Below are 27,604 nucleotides of genomic sequence, written 5' to 3' on the forward strand. Positions count from 1 at the left end.
CTGTGGGCAGGGACTCTGGGTAATACGAGTGCCAAGAATGGGTATTTGTATTTTGTGTGTTCATGAAACAGTGTGTGTTTGTGAGATGGAAAAGAGAGACTCTGAGAAGAAAGATAGCAAGAAAAGGGGAAATATGTGGGTTTTTTTTCTTTTTGTTCTCATGCACACAATATGTTTTTCACTTTTATGTTTGTGTGTGTGTGTATTATTTTTATGCATCTATATGTGTGACTTGTGTCTTTTGGCAGCACAAGTGTCTGAGATAGATAGGGATCACTCCAGCTTTGTTATGTGTGTGTGTGTGTGTGTGTGTGTGTGTGTGTGTGTGTGTCTGTGTTGATAGAGGTTGCGGGAGAGGATTATGGGTGAAGGGGCACTTGTTTTAAAAGTGCTTGTCTATTTACGGTGTGTGTGTGTGTGTGTGTGTATGAGTGAGTGAGTGCCAGTTTCTCTGTTTGCGTATATGTTTTCACAGCTGCTGCTGATTCTAACCAGCTGATAAGAGGTTAAGAAGTATGATCTCATGATTTCCACGGCTACTGCACTGATACCCATCGTAGACCACTTACCAAGAACACAAATCCCAAACACACACACACTCTCACAGACATATGAAACCACACTCTCACCCATGAGGCATTTTGACCCTATATGGCTGCATTTGGCTTGCTTTAGGACACAAATACGGTTGCATACCTCTAAATTTCTCAGGCTCAGAGTCTTGAAAATTGTTGTTGTCCCAAAAGATGTTACAGTGTTAAAGATCAGCTTTGTTATTAAAGATCCAGTGTGTAGGGTTTAGGGGCATCTTTTGGCAGAAATGTGATATAATATTTATAACTTTATTCTCATTGGTTTATAATCACTTGAAAGAATGAACCGTTTATGTGTTCAAATGGAACAGATCCACAGAGTAGGCCATGTCGTTCTAGAGTAGCACTGAATGGAAAAATCAAACACTGGTCCTAGTTAGGGCCATCCCATTTTTACAGCAGCCACCATAGTTCCTCTACACGCTTGGCACATGGGAGGACTTTCATTTCTGCAGCCTCAACACTAGATGCCACTAAATCAGCAGAAAAACATATGCAATGCGATTTTTGACAATTGGACCCAGACCACATTTGGAGGTGTTTCACAGCCCGGACAATGTGGATGCTCAAATTGGATTTTAAAGTATCGTTTGCATCACCAAAGACATCAAATCCAGTGTGTCGTAAGCATATGGCAGTGTTAACCAGTCTCATTTGTTTCTGAGTTTGTCTGATGCAACTGTGGAGTTGTACACCTCAACTCAATATAGTCATTTTTTCGAGGGTGAAATGATGGGCCGCTGTTGTTGAAAACTGTGTCATCAGCATAGCTACATAGTTGCTGACATAGTGTTGTCAGAAATATTGATTTATCAACACACATAAATTCTGAATGTCCGTCATGGTATTGTATTAAAGCTGTAAATACAGGTACATGACAATACTATACTGATGTTTAAGTCCTTATCACCTGTGCAGATAGAGATCGGTGATGTTTGGACATGCAAATCCAATCTGATCACATCCAGGGCAGTGATCAAAACTGTGAAGGAAGTGTGTCTGAAAGAGCTGACTTGAGAAACAAATTTGATTTGCCTGCAGACTGAACGTTGCCAAGGTAGTACTGAAAACACACAAACCAGACAACACTTCAGAGACCCCACCGGTATCACTATTAGGAGTCGAAACGAAAACACTGAAATTGTCACAAATCTTAGTAGAGACATTCTGGCAACAGTAACATGTTTCTACAATCCATAACCACACCGACGCCTATGAGTGGCCTCCTCCGTCCACTGATGTTAATGATGGAATCCAATTTCATTATATTCTTCCACCCTCACTCTACCTCTCTCCCCCTCTCCCTCTGTCATTTATCAATCAATCTCTCTATCCATATGATAGATTAGCTCACACTGACAGTGACACTTGAACATGATTGGCCATTTCTGATGACATCATTCTTAGCAGATTTACGGACATTTATTGGTTGCGTTTGTAGTTCGTACTGAAGTGGGCAGGCCTACAGGCTTGAGCGAGGGAATAAATATGTTTTTTTTGCCCCTGGTGCATATTTACTACATGGCGTAAATCGAGCCTGGACATTGTTCTGCTACAGCCATCCATTACTGATGACAGCATTCAGGCAAGACGTTTATGAGGTGGGCTGTTAGGATCAGTAATTCACTCTGTCAGAAGATCAGAGGAGAGCAGTGGGGCTAAAAAGAGAAAAGCAAGAGGAAGGGAAAAGGTTTCAGAAGAAGGATGAAGGAGAAAACAAGTGGGGAAAGAGACAGAGAGGCGAGGATAGAGCCAAGGAGGAAGAAAAGAGTTGCCATTTCTGAGACAAAGCTTTTTTTCATGGGGAAAATTATTTCACTTCATCTCTCCCCTTTCCTCCACCCCACCCACCCTTTTCTCTGGCTATCATGTTTCTTGTGCCAATCAATATTTTATAGCTGTCGCTTCAGAGCAATGAACCCCTTTCCACCCCTTCCCCAGCTTTCTGAATGACAGATGAGGGTGAGAATGGGTGTTGGGGGCAAAGTGAAGAGAGAGAAGGGATGGTGGGAGGGTGTAAAGCAAAGTGGTGGAGAAATGTGGAGTAACAAGAAATGGCAACAGAGAAAGAGGATGGCAGTGCAGCGAGTGAGGCAGAGACTGACGGAGAAATGGGTGAATGTGACACTGGATAAATAACCAAGAGTGGGAGAAAATTTCCCACAGATAATGAAATTATGCTGTGAAAATGTCTACCAATTTTCATACTCTCAGAGAACCAATTACAGAACTAAGAGAGAAAATGTCAGCTTCGTGACATCAAAGTGAGGACGCTGCCTACTCATTTTTCCCCTATTTGTGTCTTGTTGTTTTACCTAAGCTGCTTTTAGCTCGTAGCCCACAGCACTCTGCTATTCTCCAAGATAAGGACTACACACACAGCAAGGGTAGAGGAATGTGTGCGTATGTGTGTTTGCGTGCATGCAGCTATGTGTTGTTTTTTTGTACACTGTGTGTTTGTTTTTGCAGTTTGAGTGTTTATGTGTGACTGTAGCCATGACACATTAGGGATGAAAAACCTTGAAGCTGTGTCAAAAATGTTCTGTGTGTTAAGATTTTCCCATGAGTCACAGCTTTCCAGGTGAGGTAATCACTAACAGAAGCACATACACGGAGAGACAGAGAAAGGTCTAGAGGGTCTTAATAAAACTGCATGATGATAGAGTGGAGGGAAATTACAAGTTAGAAGAAAATGCGCATCTGTGCGTTTGTGCGTGTGTGTGTGTGTGTGTGTGTGTGTGTGTGTGTGTGTGTGTGTGAGTGAATTGTTAATACAGTGCATGTGCATTGTGTTTGTATGCATGTGTGTTTAACTGAGGGAAAAATAGAACAGGCTCTTCCTGTCCCTCCCACCTGCTCTTGTAATCCTCTGTGTTTTGGCGACCTCGGCAACCTGGTGACAAAATATTCTTGGTGTCCCCTTGAATGAGGCCATGGGTGGGCGTCAGATTTGGACAGACTGAAAGGACAGCGGAGGAGAGAGAGCAGGATGGAGGAGGAGGCGACCTGAAGTTTGTGGTGCCCTTAGGGTTGGTTGAATGATCGCTCTGTCTGTTTCAGACTTCTTTCCTTAGTTAACTTTTAAAGTTACAGTATGTAATTTTTATGTAAATAACTGTGAATATTTGCTAAAACTGTAACTATATTGTGAAAAACATACTTAAGACAGATAATCTGTAGAAAAAAATCATGTCCCTCCTCCTTTTCCGACTGCTTCTCATAGCATTTGCAAGAATCAACTTCACTCTTAGCTTCAGTCAAACTAGGCAGCAATGTTCGAATGTGAATCAAGATTCTGTTACTGCATTGTCTATTTACTGCCTCAAAAGTTTTAAGAAACATTGTTTAGTGTTGTTGAGCTGCAAAATTTAAATTTTTGACATTGCCACTATGTTGCATACAGTCGACCAAATTACCAAGAAGTAGGCAATGCTGTAACATAATCTTGAATTGCAGTAATTAGTGGTCCACTCCTAAAATAAAATAAAAAAAAAAACATATCTGTGTCATGTTCAACTTTCACCCCTAAATTAGCACTTTTAATAAATAGCAACCCATCCTGGCAGTGCTGATCTTTAAGGGAACAGAGAGCCGAAGGGTTCAAAATTGAGGAAGCTATTAGCTTATTAGCTCAGTTGCACTGTCAACTGTTATTTAACCCTCCTCTGCTAAAATATGAACTCCTTCACTAAAAAGGAATGGTTTTCTGGGAATCATGAGGCAAGAGTAGATGCTACAAATTCTTTTTAGTCAACTGTTTTAGCATTAGTGACTCAGCAAGCCTTGATTGTCCTTACAAGGTATTGTTGAGGTTTGGGATGTGTGTGTGTGTGTGTGTGTGTGTGTGTGTATGTGTGTTGGCTTCTGTGTGACCTGCAGGTACCCATATCACCCTTTTCTGTGTAGGTTTGCACAGAGTTTATCTTTGCAGCAGCAAAAATCGGAATCTAGTTTTTTTTTTTGTTTTTTGTTTTTAATAAATGACTCTGATAGCCTGAAGGTTTCCACAAATGGACACAACAATCAGGTGCTGTTTAAATTAGCATTTTATGGCTCAGTGAAAGAAAATTGTACTCTGTTCAGGTCACCAGCTTAAGACACGGCAATTATTAGCGATCAGATGAGGACGACATTGTCTTGTACACACTCAGTTCAGGGGACAATGCTGTTCACTGGTGTGAATCACAGAACAATAATGAACGATTTGAAAGAATGCTGCATTTCCTTCCTGAACTTCTGTCCTTCAAATGTGTTGTAATTGAGCTGGACTTGTGAAAATACTGATAATCAGTGAATGTCATAAATGTAACCTTCCTCTTTTCCTCCTCCCACAGTGAGAGATGATGATGATTTCCTGAGTCTGAGCGAACTCCCGGAAACCTTCCCCTCCGACCCTCCAGAGCCCTTACCTCACTTCCTGTTTGAACCCGAGGAAGGCTACATTGTCAAGAATAAACCTGTCAATCTGTACTGCAAAGCAACGCCTGCCACGCAGATTTACTTCAAGTGCAACAGCGAGTGGGTCCATCAGAAAGACCACACTGTGGAGGAAAGAGTGGACGAAAACTCAGGTGAGTGAAGTCTGACACATGCACAGTCATGTACATCCAAATATGTATACAGATCTATACAGAGAGAGCAATAAAGCAATAGAGAGAGGACGGATCAGAAAAGACATTAAATGGAAACTGCCATGCAGAACACATTCAGTACAGAGACTGTTATTTTCTCTTTTTCTTTTAATAGGGAACATTTTGACTTAAAAGACACAAAAAAGTGTGTGACATATTGCAAGTCCTTGTGTGGGGACAAGTTGCAAGGTTTTTTTTAATATATCTAAAACTAAAATTACATTACAAGAAAATGTGACCCAAATCCAAATTTTTTGGTCTCATGTGACATAAAATCTCTTTTTTTTCCAGAGATTTGCGTAGACAAAAATCTCATTTTCTCCTATTAGATCTGTGTAACTTTCATTTGTGGTCAAAAATCAGGTACGTAGCTGATCACTTGCCATGCAAGCGTTGTGAGAACGATCATATTGGAACTCATATATGTTTTTTTTCCCCAAACATCTATGATTTTTCCATATCATACTTATCTGTGCAGACACAAATTACTCACCATACATGTCTGAGCAGTCCTTTGAAACTACAGGAGGCTGCCATAACTATACTGCTGCTGCTGTAGGCTGCCCGTCACCATCCAATAGAGCCCATCTGCCAGCTGCTTTCTGATGGGCACAGCTTGCCTACATGTTTTGACAGTGGACACAGATAGAAGATTGTAGCCCTGGACATGCTTAAGTTATGGAAGAAGCGTTCGTGAAACCCTCCACATTGCAGCTCCACCGCTTGTGACTCCTTACTGTTCACAAGCACATCTCTCTCCAATAATAGCAATAGCTGCTAATAGAGCTTGACAATTGCATGACAGCACAGTATCCCGTAAAAACAAAAAGCTATTGCTTTAAAGGGCTGTTTCTCTGAAAACACACTACACAGTCTCCCAAACAGGAGCACATTGCTAATCATTAAGTAGAATGACGTCATTGCATCTTCTTACTATAGCAGTCATTCCATAGATAAAGCTTTCATAGCGTTGTCATTCTTTTTTTTCCCCAGATGCCAGTTTTACAAATGCAACCTTTTTTTGTTGTTATATTCATGATGTTATCGGCTGCATGTGAGGCTTTTCATGTCAGATATGGGTTACTTCAAATATGAATGTGAACAGTCCAGGCAAAAAGATCAGATCTGGGGAAATGATCAGAACTGAGCAATAATCCCTGTAATATGAATGTAGTCCAAGGTGCACAAGCATACACTAAAATCTAGTCCTTTTATTTTCTTTTTATTTATAAGTTGACCTCTTAGCCTGAGTATTTTTTATGTATCTGACAATGATGAGATTTCGCTCTGTGTGATATAAAATTGTCACACATCCAGAAAATGTGGCCAACATTTTTCCCAGGTTGCCTCACTGGTGCACCGTGAGCAAACAGGTTAAACCTATTATTCAGATGTTTAGTTATTTGTGCTGAAAGCTGGGTCGCATGTCAGACGTGTGTACACAGCTGCCCCACCACCAGTGCTGTACTGTGATGTTCACAGGACAGTTTAATAGGATCCACAGTGATGTACTGGACTGCAGCCAAAGTTCCACGCTTGTCACTTGACAGCACATGGTATTATTCTGCTGGCTAGGTAATGATGAATCATGCTGTTGCTTTGGCAGGGCGACAAAGACGTACACAACCTAGTTTCTTAGACTTAAGGTTGACATGAGCTGAGCTTATGGGTCTCCACCTGCTTGTTAATGAGCCTGAGTCCCCAGAGCGGGTGATTAAACACAGGCTGAAAACAGTTTGAAAACTCCTGATATATTGTGCCTCCTGAATGAAATACACAGTGGGGTCAACGGAAGCACAAATCAGCCTGGTGGTGGTTGAATCGCTGTGTGTTTTTTATGTCTTGAAGCAGGTGAGCAAAATACATAGTACATATTTTATGCGCTCACTCTTTGATATTTGTCAGTGTGTATATTGCACTGCAGTTGTGAGGAAGCACAACTTTTGATTCTGTCTCAACCCAAGTTGACACATCGACTTGCCCACCAAAGATTTCCCCTTGTATTACAAAGCAGACCCTGGAGCCAAACATTGTGCTGTGTGTATATGCGTAGGTGTGTGTGTTCTTTGGTGTCCTGGTTGCTGAGTGGGTCTGCTACAGTGCTAAACCCAAGACAGAGACAGAAGCAAACTGAGCAGTGCAGTTTGATGTTCCCTCTGAATCAGCTGTCACACATGAATAGACAAGGAAGAGGAGAATAAATGCAACAAAACTTGCAAGAAGTAAACATGAGAGAGTTGAAACAACAGGTACAGATATAGAAATGATGATAGATGCACACTGTGGCAAGAAATGGAATAATGCTATTGTCTCTTTTGGAGGGAGGGTTTCATATCAGAGTGTAGCATACCCAAACAGCAACCTCTGGGGTAGGAAAATGAAGCCAATGTGAAAGTGCTAAAAACTGCAGTTCTTCTAATGGCCACTCGAGGCTGGCTCTGCTTTTGGTCTGTATACTTATTTCAATATTAACGACAACTGTACAGGTGGTGAATTTTTATATAACTCACTCATTTTTTTAGGCTTAAAGTTATGCATATTTGAGAGTATGGCCGCTTAATTGACAGACTGACTGCAAACCGTCATTACAATCTGTGAGCTCCACCCTCTCGTTCAAACATGGTAACTTCCAAAAACGTTCCCATCCCAACTCATCAAATACCGACACTTTGTCAGTAGATCCTTGCGTATAAATATGAAACATCTGGTTTGGACGTTTCAGGGAAGTGTGTCAGTTCGGGCTTGTTATATGTGTTTCTTTTCAAAATACACTTCTGTTTTTCCAGGAAATGTACAGTTTCTGTTTGTCACGTGTGTACTGTCTTTTTCAAAATACACTACATCATTAAAGCACCTTATATTGCCATAGGTTTTGGCAAATTAAAGCACATGATTAGTTTTAGAAATAAACATCATGGTTAGGCTTAACATTGACACTGGAAGAGCAGCAGGCTACTGGGTGAAAGTTTGTTGGACCCAAACACCACCTCTCTGCCCTGTAAGGACTTTGCTCTTTATTATTATGGTAATTATGGTATTACAAACTGCCACCATCTGGTATGTATCATACCAAGAAATGAGCCTAATTGCATCGTCAGCGTTTACTGACCATGGGCAGAATTTAAAGAGTTAGTTTTTAACCCACTTTCTTTAAAACTGATGCACCCGGTGCTTATCATGCCACCAAAAAAAGGGTCTCTTTGCATTGATGTCTGAAGCCAACATCACAGACAAAGCAGTGATTTTCTAGAACCAGCTGGCTCTTCTTTTTTTCAAATTCCAAAATTGCAACAGCCAAAATGCTGAACTCAAGGCTGGCTATGTCCATTATTTCTTATAGTCTATGAGTGTACCGCACTTCTAACCCTTGTTCATTGTCTTCTACCCTGTATAAACTGTTTCTTTTAACGATGTTCCTTCTCAACAGTTGTATTCCTTTTTAATCTCTTTCTCTGCGTTCTCCCAGTCCTACAACTTTCTTAATATTTAATCATCGCTCTTCCTTGTTTGTTTTTTTCTTTAGCACTTTTCATTTTTCTTCTCCTGTGTCTCTCTCTCAAGTCATTTTAAATTTTTTTTCTTTTTTTTTGTCTTCTGACTCATCTCCTATCCTTGTTCTTTATCTCCTAAAAAATGTATGTGCCCTAAGGGGGGTTTGCATTTTAGACAGACTTACAGACCAAAAAATAAAAATTACTGTTTGTACTTTCAGAGACAAATGACCTAGAAGACACACAAACACCTGCACATCGGTCCTGCATTGTTGACACTAGCATTGACTACACGAAAGTGGGAAAGATGAAATGAACACTTTCACACCCTTTAGGGGTTTCCATCAGTAAAATGTAAGCGATGACATATCTTAAACAAGCATCTGTAGTCTTTCTCCCATCTCTTAATGTTTATTAGTGACATAACATGCAGCTGCAAGCCATTTATTAGTCTCCCATCAGCTGTTCATTTGCTCGCCGTTGGATTCCAGACGGCGTGTTATTGAGAGGGAATTCTGTTCAATTAACAACCCATGGATTTAGCTTCTCATATTGTATGATGGACACCATAAGGTCTTTGAGGCATCAGCGTCACGCAGTCAGAACATCTGTGTATTTAGCACACAGAGTCCAGTTTTTCTCTTGACATAAATTTAAATGGATGTCTTGCAACCACATTAACCAAGGATATCACATTTTTTGCAAAACTTAAATTTTATTGTTTAATTTAAGAGATTTTTAAGTGTCCCTGTGTGTCTAAATAACCCTTTAGGCCAGGCTAAAACACAGATTTGGTTTTAAATTTTGTAACTGCTGTAGATATGCTTAAATGCATGCATAATTAATATTTCACAAAGCCATCATGTCACTTTAATAAAAAATTGATTGGCTTCATGCCTCTTTGTGCTGCTCCAGGACACTTAATCTCTTTAGCGCACCATAATCCATATGGATAGGCCTATACATATAGAAATAAAATTAATAAATTGATAAACTGGGGATGTTATGTAATATCAAGAGCTGCTGAGGTTTAGGGATGTCTGGAACTGGAGCATTTTCTAGGTAAATGGCTCTTTGCATTTTTAATACTTGAATGCATTTTTTTTTATTATTTTTTAAATATAGTTTTTAATGTATAAAGTTTGCCACAACTGTACTGTTTTGTTTATTTTGCATTTTTCTCCAAGCTCAGCTAATAGCCATGCAGTGCAGGAAACAAACAAAGAAATCAAACATTGATATCCTTCTATAATGAGACCTCCACCATGCCTTTTTGCTCTTAGAAAGCATTTAGGTCACCTTTGAAGAAAAAGACAAGATTATAAAGAGATTATGAATACTAGATATGTATTATGCAACATAGTTGTTGTGAATCACATAAAAAGCCGCTGTAGGTCCGCTGAATGCAGTGTGTGTTTGTGTGTGCACTGTTTATCTGTTTATCTGTGTGAAAACCTAAACTCCGTAAGCTGTTTTCTCCTCTTTGTTTCCCGCTGTTTCACAGACACAGCTAGAAGCTATGGCCCCCATACTGCTTTTATTATCTCTTTCTTCTTGCTCACTCTCACCCTCTCTCTGCCCCGTCCTCTCCTCTCTCTTTTCTCTTCCTTTCTCTCCACGGCATGCTGTTTTGTGCTCTACTCTAATTTCCACTGACTGAAATTGGAGAGAGCAGAGGTAGATAAAACCTGAGCTTGAGAAAGCAGGGGATGATGGAGGGATGCTGATGGAGGGTGCCTTCGAGAGGGCTGGAAAGGCCAACAGATATCAGGGAGTCACAATGAGGAGAAAGATGATATGAATCCTGCTGTGCTGCTTTCTTTCTCTTTCTGGCTCAACCAAACTCTCTCTTTCTCATCCTTTTATACAGGAAATGGAAATTCAGTGCACATGCTGAAACACAGTGTTCATGGGGATAAAGATAAAATAAAACAAAAGTATAAGTGAACAAACAAAAGTTAGAGCATAAATTTAAAAAAGCCTAAAAGTGTTGCTATCATGCCTTGCACCAAATTACATTTATTAGGTTGTTCTTGTCAAAAATAGAATAATGAAGATTCATTTTTCTAGTCATGAGGTAGAAAAGGAGAGAAAAACAAAATAGAGTAATGAGTTAATATTTCATAGCAAGGATTTAAAGAGATGGTTAAATTAAAGGAAAATGCCACTTACCCAGTTTTCAAATACCAAGTAGTATCTAAATTTCTGCAGTCAAACGATACCTGCATTCAGGTCAAGTCACACTTTATTTGTATGTCACATTTAAAAAACAACCGTATGTGACCAAAGTGGATCCTTCTTATACCCAGATCTAGAAATAATAATAAGAACTTTATTTATTTAGCACCTTAAAAAGCAAAAGCTGAAAGGGTATACTGCGATACAACAGAAAGCCAGTCTTACCGAACACAAGCGAAACAAAACTAGGGTAGAGTTAAGATAAAATTATTATAACAGGATGGATAGTTTAAGATGCAGGATGCAAAATGTTAATATAAAATAATACAAATAAAAAGACCCAAATTACCAAAAAGCAATAAAAGCAGTAAAAGCACAAACAAAATGAAATAAAATAGATAAAACATAAATAAAGTAATGAATTAAAAAAAATAAAGCTAAATGCGAAGACTATTTGTATGGTTTTGCTCACAGCCAATCATTGCAAGTGTTTTTCAGTTCAATGTGAATGTGATTGGCCCACTGCAGCAGCTACAACATACAGTCTGTGGTGTGTTGTCAAGTGTGGTGGCAGTTTTTATTTTAAAAAAGGCATCACATGAAGTACTCCATTGGTATTGGTATCACTTTAAGGGTGCTGCTATAAGTACTGGTATTAGAATTTATTAAACAATGCCCAGGCTATCCATTTTATCACCACTTTAAAATTATTTATAAACTACTTTTATATAAAAAGTGACACCAATAATGAGGTGGTATGCACATCTTGTATTCTGTATAATGGATAGAAAGTGTAGCTATGTTAGCTTCACGACAGCTCAAACAATTACTTGGAATGTAGTCACATGGAGCCTCTGGAGGGCGGGTAAACCAGGTGAAGGTCACAGGCAAGGACAGGGGGGTGAGGGAATGGAAAAGGGGCAGTGGGATGGCCTTGGGGGTCAAAGAGGTCAGCTTCCAACTGAGGGGGGGACAGGCCTGATTCTCTAAGCAGCTCCACTACTTATCACAGTCTCCTTGACAAACAGAGCTAACTTGACCCGCTGCTGGGGTCTCCACACCAGCCGATAATCCCTGCACCTGAGCCAAAGCAGGAAAGGAACATTTAATTAAAAACAAAACAAAACCCTCCCTCCTCCTGAGAGCTACTTTAATACAATAGCATTATTAGCGATGTCATTTGCTTAAACATGCTTACCATGTCTTGATCTGAATTAATGTGACTTGAGGTGAGAACCAGCATAATTTGTCTAGAGTGCATATCTTATTGTGAAGGGCGTTTCCAGTGTTTTCTTAAGCAGCGTGCGTACAACCTCAGTATATCTCCATTAGCATTGAAGTGTGCTAATGACATATTGTGTACTAGGTTACTTACTTTGTCTCCATTAGCCAGAGTGTGAATAGTTATTAGTCTGCTAGCACTGACCTGTGACTTCACACCTACACAAACACACACACACACACACGCACACACACGCACACACAAACACACACACACACACACATACATTATTGGCACAGTAGTATTGGCTTGGGTGATTTGTGACCTCTTTCCCTCCTTTGCTGCCATCTCACTTGTATTGATTTTTTCTCGTCTTTTCCTTCGTCTCTCCTCCTTTCTCTTCCTCCTTTCTCTTCCTCCTAATGTTTCTCTTCTCCACTTTCTCTCGTTCTGGCATCACTCCCACTCTCCTCTACCTTCTTTCCTTTAGCTCGCTTACCTTTTCTCCCCTCATCTCTTTTGCTGCCTCTCTCTGTCCCTTTTCATCCATCTCTCCCTCTCTAATACTGAGATTGTTCAATTTCAATTATTAACAACCATCACGATTTATAAAGGAGGTCAATTAGCTTCTGTGTCAATGACTCGCAATATATAAGGCAGCTCTGTGTTTGTGTCTCTATCAGTTCAGTGCGTATACACAACTGTGTTCATTGGCTGTGAGTGTGTGTTTGTGCTGTGTTGGTGTGTGTAAAAGGTGTTTTATTTTTTGTGAAACAGTGTTTTTTCTATTTGTTTGTTTGTTTGTGTGACTGTTTGTGTGTTTATTTGACTTTTTTCTTGTGTCCTGGGATGTCCTGGTTCACTGCCTCTTTAGAGCTACTGGAGGACATGAAAGTGCACGCTCACTGACATCACATGTGTACGTGCACACTCTCATACACATAGACACAGCGGAGGCACTCAAACATGGACCAGGAGGGACTGTGATGATCAATCAATGTCAGAGTCGGAGCCATTAAGATAGCGTACACATACACACACATGCATGTGTACACACACAGTCAGCTGCATGCGTCGGGTGTCTTCATTTGGTCACAGACCGGTGACTCTGCTCTGTCAGTGTCCTGGATGATTTCCCTCCGTAGGCAAAGAACTCAGTCAACCCGTGCTCTTTCATCCTGTTGTCATTTTACTTTTTCAATTTCGTTTCCGCCTTTCTGTCTCCATCTTTCACTCTCTTTTCTTATAATATTAATGCAATCATTTATAGAGGGCTTTCAGGTGCTGTAACATGCCGTGTCCTCAAATCTTGAGCACTGGCTGCAAAATGCATTTCTGAACATCTTACTTGAATGACTGAGCTGTTGAACTATGCAAGTTTGGTTTTGCATTTTAGTGTTACACATCAATAATGCGATTCAACGCTGTAATCTATTTTACATAAGATACTGTGTATCTTGTCTTAATAGCTGATGTTAGCCACAGATATTCTCCTCTGTGGTGTTTTCATGTTCATGCAGAGTGATTTTATAAAGCATCAGTCCAAAATTTCAACTGTATTCAGATCAGGGTCGAAAAAAGACTTTGACTGTTGCTTAGATGTACTTCAGATTGAAACTTCACAAAGCTGTCTAGTTCTACACCATCTCAAGTGGGACTAATTTACCATGAATTCTGGGTAAATTAAGACTTCTTTGCAAAAACATGGCTGACTGAGCAACTGCGTCAAAACGCTCAGCTCCGTTCATTCCAGCAGAAAATCTTGTGACAACTGTCACAAGAACATTTCACTTGGAAAGTGTAAAAATACAAAAATATCACAAAAGCATAAAACCCCAGCACAGTGCAGACCTGTAGCAGAGCTGCGATACTTTGGCTTCTTAATGGGGCAGGACTTCTGCTAACTCGTCAGTCTATTTTCCTCGAGCAAATGATAACGACTCACTGTCCTCATTGTGGTGTCTAAAAACTCTTTCCCTTCTCATTACTCGCTCCACAGTAATATTAGCAAATTCCGAGCCATGTTTGACTCGTTTGTTGTCATTTGGTTTCACTGGTCAGCAGGTGTCACTGATTGTTACCATGGAAACATGGCTCTTTGTCCTGAATTAGCCTGTAGGGGAGGCTTAAAATAAGTCAGTCTTGATATCTGTGCAACTGTTTAACTTGCATTATCTAAGCAGAAACAACAGACCAGCCGAAAATATCTCTGTGAAACTGTCCCCTGGGCTCAGTTTTTCAGAGGTAATCAGATCAGAATTTAGATTTCAGATCGGATTGGATCAAATGTCGAAAATGAGTTGTCTAAAGAAAGACAAAAAAGGATTCATGTAATCCAGTTTTTGCTTGGATCTGGATCAAACCCTCAGTATGTGCTGTTTAAAACCTTTTTGAAGAATTAGGATATTTTATCCCAAAAAATCATTATCCTGATGCCAGAAGAAGCGTGCATTTAGGGTTGATTTCAGGAACTACAGGCAATTAAACTTTATATTGGTTAATTATATAGATATTTACTTACATTTTGCACTTGATTTATAACTGTGATAAATAGTTGTTAGTACAAAACAAAAATAATTTAATGTTATGATCGCAAAGATTTTAGTTCTGTCCCATAAAATGTTTGCGTCAGGATCAGGATGATCCCATCCAATGCTGCTTTGCAAAACCGACACAAAAGTAAAACTGATTTGTGATCCTGGACAGCCAAACATAAATAATCCTTTTTTTTAACCAACTAGGCCCTGGTGACTGTATAAGCTATAACTAATGATTCACATTATTTTCAGTGACTTTCCATCACTGCATTTTTTTTCATTTAATTTTTTGTCCTTCTGTAGATCTTCACAAAAACATCTCTAAGCCTTTGAGCAGCATGTGATTTTTAAACTAACAAATTATTCAGACTTTCTCCTAAAACAAACTTCATCACACCTGTAAGTTCCACACAAATATTTATAAAATGTCTTACACACACATGTAATCTCAAATATCTCTTTCCAAGGCAAGTTTGTTTGGCATTCAACACATTTGCTGTTTTTTAAAGTAGTGACTATAGTAAGATAATAGCAGTCTCTGTAAAGGGTTTGTGGTGAAGCTACAAAGCCTGAATTAGTCCCTGTAGGGAAACTGTGTTTTCACTTGCAGCTCCTCCACAGGTGGTAGGTCACAGTGCCGGGTCATTTACTGAACAACACCCCTGGAGCTGGTCAGCATTCAGCGAACTGCTCACAAACACTTGAGCAGAGGAGATGTTTGCTGACTCAACTTGACACAAACTAGTGCCTTACATACAGGAGAGAAAGCAACAGCATAATGTTAATTCAACACCTCTGTTACAACCGAAATGCAACTTAATGCACTGCATCCACAGATGTAGCATTCTTTGTGTTACTGTGCCCATCCCCTGGATCTGTCTATGACCTCATGCTTTTGTCTTGTGTCAGACTCACTCTCTGTGGCACTGATGAAATAATAATAGCCAGTGTTGACTTTTTCTATATCCTCTGTTTCTTTCCCTAAAGGCCTGTCTTCTTGACCTGTCACTGATCACATTAAACACCACAAAGCTTTTGAGTGCTCTTCCCCCTGTTACCTTATCTCTCCGTGTGCTAAACCATTTAGCCTCAAACCCCCCATCTCTGTTTCACATCTGTCTCTGACTCGCTGGCTTTCTTTCATATGTGTTTCTCTCACAAGCCTTTTCTTCCCTTGTCTCAGTCATCTCATTCAGAGAAATAAAGACTTAACACTTTTGGTGGGAAATGAGTGGGAAATAAAGAAAAAGAGGGAAATTCAAAAGATAACATGAGGAAGATCAACACACTGAGTGGGTTCAACAGCTAAGGAATAGCAATGGCAGGAAACACATTTTGTTTTACTTTTAATTGATGAAATGGCCACCAGTGTACCTCCTTAAAGTTGCATTGTGCCAGTCAAATTATGAAAACATTGTATCAGATGATTGAGATTGAATTTAACTGCCATATGCCTCAACACAAAGAAATGTTTTCCAATTAAGCACAAATCCACTTAATTATTACACGCCCATTAATTTTGTTGACACTGTGTAGATTAGCTAATTGACTCTGCATTTGTATGCTTTTTTTTGTACAGCTATAAATCCATTTTTAGAAAACATGCTTTTCTGCTTGCCTTATCGCTTCTGTGGAAAAGCTGCTTATCATCATCTGTTTTCTCCTCCATCATTCTCCTGATTTGATAACATGAAAACTCCTGTCTGTTTGCTTCTTCTGATACATCACTTTAATTTGAGCCCTGACAAATACTGTTTTGTACTGCTTTGTAAATACAATTCTCCAAACTTGTTCTGAGTGGTGCATTTAAAGGTAAATTTACTGCTTTTTTATACACTGTCTTTTTATGCAGGTTGAGCCATCAATCATTGTTGCGTATGATCAGGGTTGCAAAGGGTCTGAAATATTTTGGAAACTGTAAGTTAAGCTCCACAATTTTGGGAAAAGCTTACCTTTTAATAGTGAACATGTTAAATGCATATGAAAGAGCAAAACTATCGTGGCATGTTTTGGTAGAAAGTATGCCCATGGAACTGAACTGTAACCATTCACTGTGGTTACAGTGTGGCAGTCTTCCACCACATGTACAGATATTTTGCCAGCATCCAATTAAATAGAAATTGAGTAAAATGACAACATTCTGCATGCACAGTATTCTCCTGTAACACGTGCAGTCCATTACTGCCAACACTGCTGAACTGTATGAGCCAAAGAACTACATGCTTTCAAGTTTTTATATTGCTGTAGTAAATATATTATATTTTTATATTTCAGCTATCCAACAGACAGCAGCCTAAAGCAAAGTACACAGTTTATAACTTGTTAGCACCTTCTGCTGGTTTTCACTTGCCAGCTGTTACCATGTATGATGTAGTGTGACTGAGCATGCTAACTGGGGAGTTTTAAAGGTCCGGTGTGTAGAATTAAGGAGCATCTATTGGCTGAAATTCAATATAATATTCCTAACTATGTTTCAATTAGTGTAGAATCACCTGAAACTAGAAATAATTGGGCATGTGTTACTTCAGAGTGAGCCATATGGAGCAGGTTGTCTTCCATGGAGTTCACCATGTTCTACAGTAGCTCAGAACAAACAAACTTAACACTGGTTTTAGTCCAACCATTCACGTTGCAGCTTTTTCGCATCGACAACTATAGTTCTCCTACGCCATTGTCACACTAGATAAGTTTCAAGTCAGCAGCCTCAAAACTAAATGCTAGCTGCTATATCCTGCTCACTAAATGTTTAATTAATATATTTCCTTTCATTCTTTATAATAAAACATTAGCTTTATAAATTACTTGTTTGCTTCAAACCTAAGTTTAATAGTTAACTTAATTACTCTGAGACACATTTCAGTCTGTATGCATTTGACAAATTATTGGATTTATTTGGCAACTTAATATATTATGTCTACTTTTGATATGGTAACAGGTTTTTTTCTATATATCTGCATAAGACAGCCTGAGCAATGAACCCATGTTTATGTTTTATTCATATAATTTTCCATAAATCCCCCATAATTTAAATGGAAAAGTTCCATGTTGAATATTACCAGAATTTTGCAGAGCTAGGTATGACAACAGTTTATCAAGTAGGTTAATTATAGATTTGCTGACAAGGGACTTATGGCAAGCAACATTAAATCACCAATTATCCCTAGGTATTTGAATGTGAAAATATTGATGAATGCAAAATTATCCAAACCTTTCAGTTGCAAATGTGTATTTTTTTAGAGATACTTTCTGGTATATATTTGCAAAAAAAAAAGAGAAACCTACAGGTTGTGTGAACCATGCTTAAACCATTGCATCATATTTTTTGGGCCATGCATAGAGTGACAAACAGCTATATATACCCACAGGGATAGAAAATGATTTGTATCTCTTCACTCTGAACCCTGTATTTTGTGCATGTTTACTCCCAGTTCCCATTTGTCAGATAACAAAGTCCAGACCTGACAAAGCACATTCACCTACACTCGTACTTTTACTCCCCAGCTGACGTGTAAACTTTGTTATAAGAATTGACACTTTAGGACTAAGAGAAATACTCAGGGTTGTGCGCAGCGTTGTGATTGATAGAAATATTTATGACAGTATCCACTCGTCTTGATACTCATCTTCCATTTTTCATCTACTTCTTTCCCCTCACCTCCCTCAGCTGACAGCGGAGGTTTTGTTGATGTGAAGCACTGTCATGCTACAGAGACCCGAGATTCCACGCTTGTCTTCTCATAAGAGAATGATGTGAATGCTCTAAGCACTGTATCTAAACAAAATAAGACGCCGAGTGATCTGGGACTTTTTAAGCCTCAGGTAATTCAGTCGCTCTCTGCCCAGCAACACAAGCTTTGTGAGCTTCGTATTAGCAAACAATAGAAACAACTGGGGCTTTACCCTTTTCAACAGCACAACTGCAGATCCAGTGACATCTATTCATCTTGTCTGTGTATAGTCCCACTTTTTGGTTTTGTGTGACATGTTTTCTGTATTGACATGATACTGAAGGAAAACAAGGGAATCATGCAAGATGTAGATAGGTGCATGTTTGTGATCTGCTGCAAATTTGTGGTGTTGAAAGTTTGACATATTTTTCTGTGATGAATTTTCACACTGATGCTGACAAAAACACACAAATGGCTCTGTAGGGTGATGTGTACTGTATGACATCCCTCTCACATCAAATTAGTCATTTTTACATAAACACAGTGAAATTTATGTGACATTTATGTTGCATCATTCACCTCCAACATTAGATATTTCATCCCAAAATGTCATCAGTGTCATCGGGTTTCTTTGTTTGGTTGGAGCATTGGGACAGATGCAGCGAGAGAGCAGGTTCTGTTGTGATTTTTTTTTTCTCTTACTGCAAGAAAACAACATATTTCTACCTGTTTATTTCAGCTTCAACTTTAGTTAGATGTTGGATTTAACCATCTTGGATACAAGGATGCATCACCAAGAGGAATGAGATTTTATTTAATCTCTTTGCACTGCTTCAAGTCGATATTACAGGAGCCCTTGTTGACTTCCTCTTGTTGGAAGTGTTTGCACAAGAGGAAGGGAAGCACAACCCATCAGAAACCCAGTTTTATGTGCACATGGACAAGACATCAGATTTTTCTCACAGAAAGAAAATCTGACTTTATCAGTTTTCTTTCATTTCTGATTAACACAGATGTTTAGATAATGTTTTAAAAAAAAAAACAAAAAAAAAAACAGGTTACTGGTTGCTGATCAGGTTTCTGAAGCTGACTGTTTAAGGATTACGTCAGTGCACGTTGACTCATTTGACAGCTCCTGTTTTTTTTTTCTTGCCACTTTGGCCTTCCATCAGCACTAAGCCAGCAGTGTCAGATTGGTCAAGATCTCTTTGGCTTCAGCTTCACTGAGAAATTGAACACATTTCATCATTACAAGCATTGATTTCCCCCGCTGTGAAACCAGCCCGGCTTTCTCTGATGCTCTCCGTTTCACTCTATATATGTCCCGTTCTTGTTTTGTTTTCCCTCTGTCTGTCTGTTCTCGTACCCTCCTAACTCTCTCTGCTCTATTGTGTGTTCTAACTAATATCTCCCTGTTTCAATATACGCAATACCTTGCAACACACTTCCTGCTTTACCCTTTATTCACCAACTGATATCCCCAACTCTTGCATGTTGCAGTCCTACAACTTTTTTTTTTTAAAGCAGAATAATTAACTTCATTTACTGTGTTAAGAAATGAAACACTTAATAAACAGTCCAACATGTTTGGTCATTAATATAGGGATGAACTGTAAATATTATTACTTGTTTGCATATTATCATCTATAAATGAGGAATGCAGTTAAAATTGTGGCTAAGATGACAGCACATGGTCAACATCACTCTGCATTTGATGCATTTAGCATCCAGAAGTCAGTCCAATGTTCATTCTTTCAATTTGTGATTTTTTCACTTTATACACAATAACTGTTAAATTGCTGATGAATATGAGCCAATATTTTAAAGAGGAGTGATAATGCACCTCTTGAAACTAGATGTAAGTACAGATGGGTCCACCTGCAAGGCATTTCTGCCTGAAGCTCCTACGACAGTGCCATTGCGTTGGCTGCAAGAAGCCACCCTTCACTGGTTTTGCTCCTTTAATCGTTTTAAATCTCTTTTTATTTTCTATTTAAAGATGATTTCTATGTGTTGGAGCTTTTAGCATTTTCTTAGCATCTTAGCATTTTCAAGCCAGAAGTGACCCGAGTTGATGAGGACGAGAGGGTGGAGCTTAAAAGGAGCTGGATCTGACCAATTAGCTCAAAAAATTGAATTGAGTGAGTTATATAGAAATTCACCACCTGTACAGTTGTCATTAATGTTTAAATGAACTATAGAGACCAAAACCATTTTTTGTACCAGCCTGTAAACATGTTTATACCTGCTGTAAAGTTGGACATTTTAACATGGTGATTAATGGTTGGAGCCATCCTTAAGTGGCTATTTAATGAACTGCAGTTTTCAACACATTTGCGTTGGCTGCATTTTCAGTCCTGGGGGTTGCTTCTTTGTTAGACCACTTTCAAGCAAGCAAAAGGATTTGTAGAGTACAAAAGTTGAGATACAAGATACGAGTCAGCTGCAGTTCTTCAGTCACAATACCTGAGGTGCAGCCACTATTTCAAATGCTGTGGTATTATTCACTAAGCAAGACAAACATCTTTAGTCTTGGACTGGATTAAACTTGTTCTTATTTTCAGATTTCTTATTTTCTGATTTCTCAAGGTTTGTTGAAGTTGGGATAAGTTAAATTTGATATAAGTCTTTGCTTTGCTCTGTTTATTCCAAGTATACAATGTATCTGTTGGCTCATACTTTAACTGCTCCAGTGATTTAATTTTTTACTGCTAATAGTTTTTGATCTTCAGCCTAAAAAAACATATACCCAGTGATGCAAACACTTTAAATGCATATGTTTTCCCTTTATTTTTCCTCAGCAAAACCTTTCTCCTTACCTCTCACTGTGTCCCAAACCCCCTAGTCCAATTCATGTACTATCCTACATGCTTTCTTTGCATTCATTTGAGTCCATTTGCTATAACTAGCTCTCTGGCCCATTTTAACAATTCACTTTAATTGCCTTACTTCCCTCATTACTCTGGCAGTCTCATGCCCACTGGTGTCCACCTCCTCCTTGTCCCTTTTGTCCTTTTACTCCGCATGCTGAGTTTTTCCCTCATTGCAACTGCCTGCCAACTAGTTGTCTCAGCTTTAGTCCTGGGTTGCTTGCTGGTTATAATTGCCACTTTAGCTGCCATTTTCTTAGCCTTTACCTTTCTTGCTGTGTCCCTTTCCCATTTTGTTTAAAGATGGAAAGCCATAACAATCTCCCTTGTTTGCTAGTTTGCTCAAGTGCTGGTATTCACACTACTTTATTATACTGTCTTTGCTCTTTGCCTGCATAGGTCTCTCCCCCTCACTTGATATTATCCCTTGTTGTGTTAGCAGTACCTTTCAGAAGTTTTTTACGCTCCGTCTTACTTTCTTCTTTGACCTCTGTGCCATCAGTGCTATTTGAATTTGCCATATCTTCAGAGTTAACTCTTTTACTTTCCATCTCTTACATCTTTATACCCCTTCTTATCAATCTTGATTTTTCCTCTAACTCAAAAGCCATGTCTCCCCATCTCTCAGCAAGCTTCCATGAAGGCTTTTGTTGCCTTTCCTACTCTTTGCCCTCATAGGTTTCTCTTTAATTCTCTTGCCGGCCATTACTGGCCTTTGGTCTGTCACAATCCTGCTAGCTGGATTCCACTTTTTGCCTTCCTCTCAGTCCCCTTTGCCTTTATGCTGGCATGCTTACTTTAACTTTCTCTCAATTTCTCTGGTGGCAGGAACTTACCGAGAGTCTTCATAAGTAATAGGCCCAAGTCAGATTTGTAGAGCACCACAGAGATTGTTGCTTGGGTCTTTGTTACACTGCTGAACCTGAAATAAACTGCCAAGCTCTTTTCTCATAGCGTTTTTCCCGTCTGCTCCCCAGTCCCCACGTACTTTTACCTAAAACCCAATTTTATCTCCTTTCCCTTTTCCTTTCCGTTTCACATTTCATTGCCCTCTCCCACCTCTTATTCTGTCATCCTCTCTCTTCCTCTCACGGTGCCTCTGTCACGTTGCTCTCCATTACTTCTACCAGTCTATCGTCTCTCTCATTTCCTTCTCCTCTTGTGATCTTAACCTTCTTTTTTCTTTCATCAGTCCCGCCATGCTTCCTCCCTCTACTTCTTTTTGATCCATTATTCCTTTTCTTTGTCATGCATTTCCACAATTTTCTCAACATCTCTTTTTCCCTGCTTGTGCATCTATGTTCCACCTGACCCTTTCCTGTCCCCCATATTTCCATCCTGAGTTTATCCCTAGCTCCTCATTTCCTATTTTCCTCCTCTGTGCTCCCCTTTCTCCGCTCCCCTTGCAGTCCTATCAGCTGGGTGCAGCTATTTAAACTTCACACTTATTCTCCACATGGAGCTGCTTTCAAAACACCAGAGAAAAGAGGGAATGGGAGAGCAGAGTGAGATAAGTGGTAGGAGTGCAAAGGAACAATCTCACAAAGTTTACATTAAATCCGGAGTGACTCTACTCAGTAGAATGACCTGGGTTTGTAAACAAGCAGCAGACATTGTGTGATTATCTCCCGCTTCTATTTACTCACTGAGATATTTACTGTGCACCGCTTTGGCTTTTGCTTTTTTAAGCTAACATAAAAGCCATATCACCAGAGTAGAAGCTTAAAGAGACTTTAGTTACTTCTTTTTCCTGAGTATCAGTGGTTCTCTGAGAAACTGGAAGCTGTGACTTATTTACCCTCTGAGGCAGTTTTCTCTAACTTGAATGTAAATCTCAACAGATATTGCAAATTACTTAATAGTGCTTTTTTTCTCTGCAGGTTTGGTTGTAAGAGAAGCCAGTATAGAAATAACACGGCAGCAGGTTGAGGAGTTGTTTGGTCCTGAAGATTACTGGTGCCAGTGCGTGGCCTGGAGCTCTGCTGGAACCACCAAAAGCCGGAAGGCACACGTACGCATTGCATGTGAGTACACTACTGTACAGCAATTTTGATTACATATCTTGCACATAACATGCACAGAGACAATCACAGTTATCACTTTCGCTTTGCTGGGTCCAATAATGCAATTTTAAACAAGCCAGCTGTCATGTTTTGTAGATGCCTTTTAAATGAATGATTGCTATCAGCACTTACCTCTAAAAATACATTGTGTTTCCTGTGACAGCCTCAGAATAGAAGTCACCCTGTGTTCCGCCAGTCGAATGCTTTTAACATAAACCAGCAGCAGTAGAAATTGTGGGTTTGTATGAGAAAGAATTAAAGGTATACAATACAGGAGTTTCTTATGAACAATGTACTGACTCATGCAAAATGAATCCCTCTCATTTATTACTTATGACCCACTAGAAGCATTTGGTGAAGTATTTATCTGCAAAGACTGCCCTTTGTCTGTATTTTCTTATTGTCTTCTCATCTTGTCATGTTTGGGACGTTCCTTGACACACTGCAGAGCTTAGGTTAGGGCTTTATAGAAAGGGAGCGACCAGATGCCAGACTGTAAGAAGCACACATCCAAGAAAAGCTACAAAAATTGTCCACGCAGCACCAAAAAAAAAAAAAAAAAACCAATAGCAAGGCAAAACACCAAGCAGACATAGCTGGGAGTGGCTTTTACTTTTCACTGGTGATAACATTTACAAACAGTAGCTGACAGTTCATGCATAGTATATGTATAGAAACACTAACACTGTATTTCATGCATGCATCATTTACTGTGAATCACTCCTTCGTAGGTAGGCAACTTGAATCATGTGTGGGAATAGCAGACTCTGCCACTAACAATGAAAACTACTATAAAGAGAGGTCATTTACAAAAAACAAAGGGGTACTGAATGGGTGAAAAATTTCTACAATTTCTACAATTTCATTTAGCAGACGCTTTTATCCAAAGCAACGTTAAGCTGCTACACCGACCATTGAAGCCCCTCTTGCCCACATAGTCTTTTTTTCTGTACAAGTGGCTACGTGACCCTTCAACAAATAAAAACTACTTATAATTGTGTAAAAAAACAAGCAAAATCTCCTGTCAACGTCAATGTATCAGAGTCAAAGTAACACAGCGGAGCAACCTTGTGGGTATTTTTACATTTCACATTAAAATAAATCAATGATATCAATGCACCTGTACTTAAAATGATCCAGTTCATCAATTCTGTACTAGTTAATAGCCTATACACTTCCAAACCTTGCATTATCACTTGGCAGAATTCATTATGCACACACTGAAGCTGGCAGCAACCACATGCTACAAATTTGGAGTCAATGTAGCAGGTCAAAAAAACCCTGCTCTGCCCACTTTACGTGATGCACCCCGTCTGTGCCCCATGTATTTTTCGCTCTCATAGGAAAAAAACTTGAAGGAAGGTAAAACCCTCAATAGTAATTTTAAATTGAATGATAAATGGTGTGTAGCTTTTCTAAGCAGTCACTTAGCTCTATAAATTCAGTCTATCATCAATAGCTTCCTGTTATGGTCTGGTGAGGAATTTAATTTGACAACTGGGAGTCTGACTATAAGGTCACCAAAAGAACAGAGGCCAGACTAAACCCAAGCAGACTCAATATCACTCTAGCAGACAGTGTTACCATGTAATACTGCATACACAGTGATCACATGGGGAAATCATTTTAGGATTTTTAGATCCCAAATAACAGTTCAGGGGAAGGAAAAGGTTGAATCCTGCTTTGAGTGATGGCCGCTTGAAGGCTCCGCAGCAGCTGTATGGCAGGGGACTTGAGATATTTGACAGAAATCCCCTTAAAAAGTCTTGGTTGTTCTTTCAATGTAAGCCTCATATAACAGAATGGATTGTTCCTTCAAAGCTTCTTTCACTGGCCTGAGAATTGAACCCACAACAGTAGTTTTCCGAGCGTCATTGCTCTGGTCAATTCAGCCATATAAGACAACTGGGACTCGTCTGAGTGCTCAGGTTATAGAAAGGTCAAGCACAGAAGAAATACCAATAACAAAATCGACCCCACGTCCTCGGTTTACCTGTCTTACACTGACAGTGTGGCTCTGCTTGAGTGAACTCTCAAAAGGACAACTGGCGGCTTTGATAGAGTTCATTCAGCAGACACTCAGAACAAACTGCACACATCCCCATATGTAGTACTTTAACAGACAGTATCATTCTAACAGACACGCACCCTGGAAGTCTTGTTTTCCCAGGTCGGTCTTTATACGTGCTGGAGAAGGAAATCCATCATGTCGACCCTTGTTTTTCATTCAGGCTGTTTTATTTGGCTGTAAATATGTCTCGCATTTTCACTTTTGCAGGGCTTGGTTGCTTCATTTATTTATTGAATTCTGACTTACAAACATTTACTTATTCATTTATTTAATTTATCTGCATCTTGAATGAAGCTAACAAAAATTACATATTAGGTGTTTGATTTTAAAGTTTTGCTATGCAAGATTTTCCATAGAAAGAAAACAAAAAATGTATAGACTGATACAAATGTGTGTTGATGTATTTATCTGCAGAGACCCTGCCCTCTGCCTGTATCTCATTAATATCCCAGGCGTAACCTTGAAGGGAATCATGCATTTGGTTGTCTGTGTGCAGGTGTACATGTGTAAGTCAGTGTGTGTATCTGTCCGTCAGCAGCTAATCTCACACACTACTAGACCAATCAGCAGATTATTAAGTGTGCACATTTATGACTGTATACTCAAAGACAGTTTTAACGATTGTCATTGACTGCTGAGACTGCTGACTCCTCATTCCTCTTAACCGGCTGGTGTGGGCCACAAGTCCTCAACAAAATCAAAATCGAAAACAACAAAAGGCATTTCTGGCAGTCCGCTTAGGTAAAAACTAGAAGATTTACTGTTTCTTGTAGGCCACACTTTTGCCTTTTTGGGGCTCAAAAACTGACATTCATAGAAAAGTTTGGTCTCATTTTGACCCAGAACATCTGCAGTTTAATTCCATACTTGATATGTAATGAACACTATAGCCGTGCATGATACAAGATAGAAAGAAACAATTTTTTTTTTGATCTTCATCCCCATCTTGACTGTAATGAAGCCGGGAGGGATAATTCCACCTGGCGCAGCTTGTATTGTCTGGCAAGGTCACAGTCAGCTCTGGTGGCAACTTGGTCTTGGTCAGATTCTGATGCTCTTCTTTGTTGGGACATTTATGGGCACAGTGTGCAGGTGAGGTAAGGATTTTACAAGAAGAAAGTGAGCAGATGCCAGAGCATTAGCGGCATGTATACAAGAGGAAGCTACAAAAATTGGGGACACAGTGCCGAAAAAATGCAAATAGCAAAATGCCAAGATGACAAAGTTCATTCCAAAACAAGAGTCAATCTTGGGTTGGCTTTCACTTTTAGTTTTTCTGGCGATGCTGTTTACAAACACTAGCCAACAGTTCCTGCATAGTGTAACTTTAATAAAACAGAACAAATGATAAAAATCCAAATATAATTACATTTGCAGATCTCATTTAGCATGGTGAATAACATAAAGTAGTAGACTTACACACTATTTCAGAGAGTGATACTATATTCAGTAGATGACTACACCATATTTTAAATTGGCACTGTACCAAATTATGTGAATATAGTCAATATACACTTGTACATTCATAGAAAAAAATGAGCTGACTCAAGCTTACAATACCATACCATATTACAGTTGTATCCCAGCAACATATTTTTCAGTTAATCTGGTTTGTAGCACCATTTGAATTTAGAACAGAGCCTCACTACTCTGTGCATTCCTTTGGTATGTGAGGATGTTTTTCTGTCTGTCAGCAGAGAGTTAGTGACACAGTCAGAAATATCCTTCTAAGCTCCGCTAATAACATTCTCGAATGGAATGGGCCCTCCTCGGGGTGCAATGAAAGCTGGGTAATGTGCTGTTTTTGGCTTACGATCGGGCTGATACACACTGAGAGACAGATGCAGGCAGACGTACGTATACAGGCCTCGGAGATCCTCTGAGGTAAACACGTGAATTTAGACACCAGCAGCACAGACACGAACACTTACTGAGGGCCGAAGGCCACATTTTCACATTGTTCATTATCTCACCTTTTCAAGTATGAATGTATGGCTGAGTGTGAGAGAAAAAGAGATGTTTGTGTCTGCATGAGTCTCTGACAGTTTTTTTGCCATCAGTGTTGTGATGAAACACCAGCTCTCAACAAGAAATGTCACATCAGTCACAGTGAGTCCAAGCTTCCACACCCCAGTTCCTCTTTTTCTTTATTTTCCTTTTTCTCCTTTGCTTTTGCTTTTTTATTTCTTCTTTGTGTTTTGTGTATTGTCTGTCTCAGACTAATCTATTCATATATTATTTATACCATGAATAATTCTATACAGCACCAAAAATGTCTCT

General features: G+C 39.3%; 1 protein-coding gene across 2 annotated transcripts in view; it reads left to right on the forward strand.

Moving 5' to 3' along the window:
- Window positions 1-27,604, forward strand: part of unc5ca (unc-5 netrin receptor Ca) — a 250,217-nt gene that overhangs the window by 105,016 nt on the left and 117,597 nt on the right. For both annotated transcript variants that reach the window (XM_042487541.1, XM_042487542.1), the window contains exons 2-3: window positions 4,928-5,164; window positions 23,071-23,214. In XM_042487541.1, the coding sequence (XP_042343475.1) occupies window positions 4,928-5,164; window positions 23,071-23,214 (381 nt within the window). The remainder of the gene's footprint in view (window positions 1-4,927; window positions 5,165-23,070; window positions 23,215-27,604) is intronic.

The sequence above is a fragment of the Plectropomus leopardus genome, chromosome 6 (assembly GCF_008729295.1).
Source record: "Plectropomus leopardus isolate mb chromosome 6, YSFRI_Pleo_2.0, whole genome shotgun sequence".
NCBI classification, from domain to species: Eukaryota; Metazoa; Chordata; class Actinopteri; order Perciformes; family Serranidae; genus Plectropomus; species Plectropomus leopardus.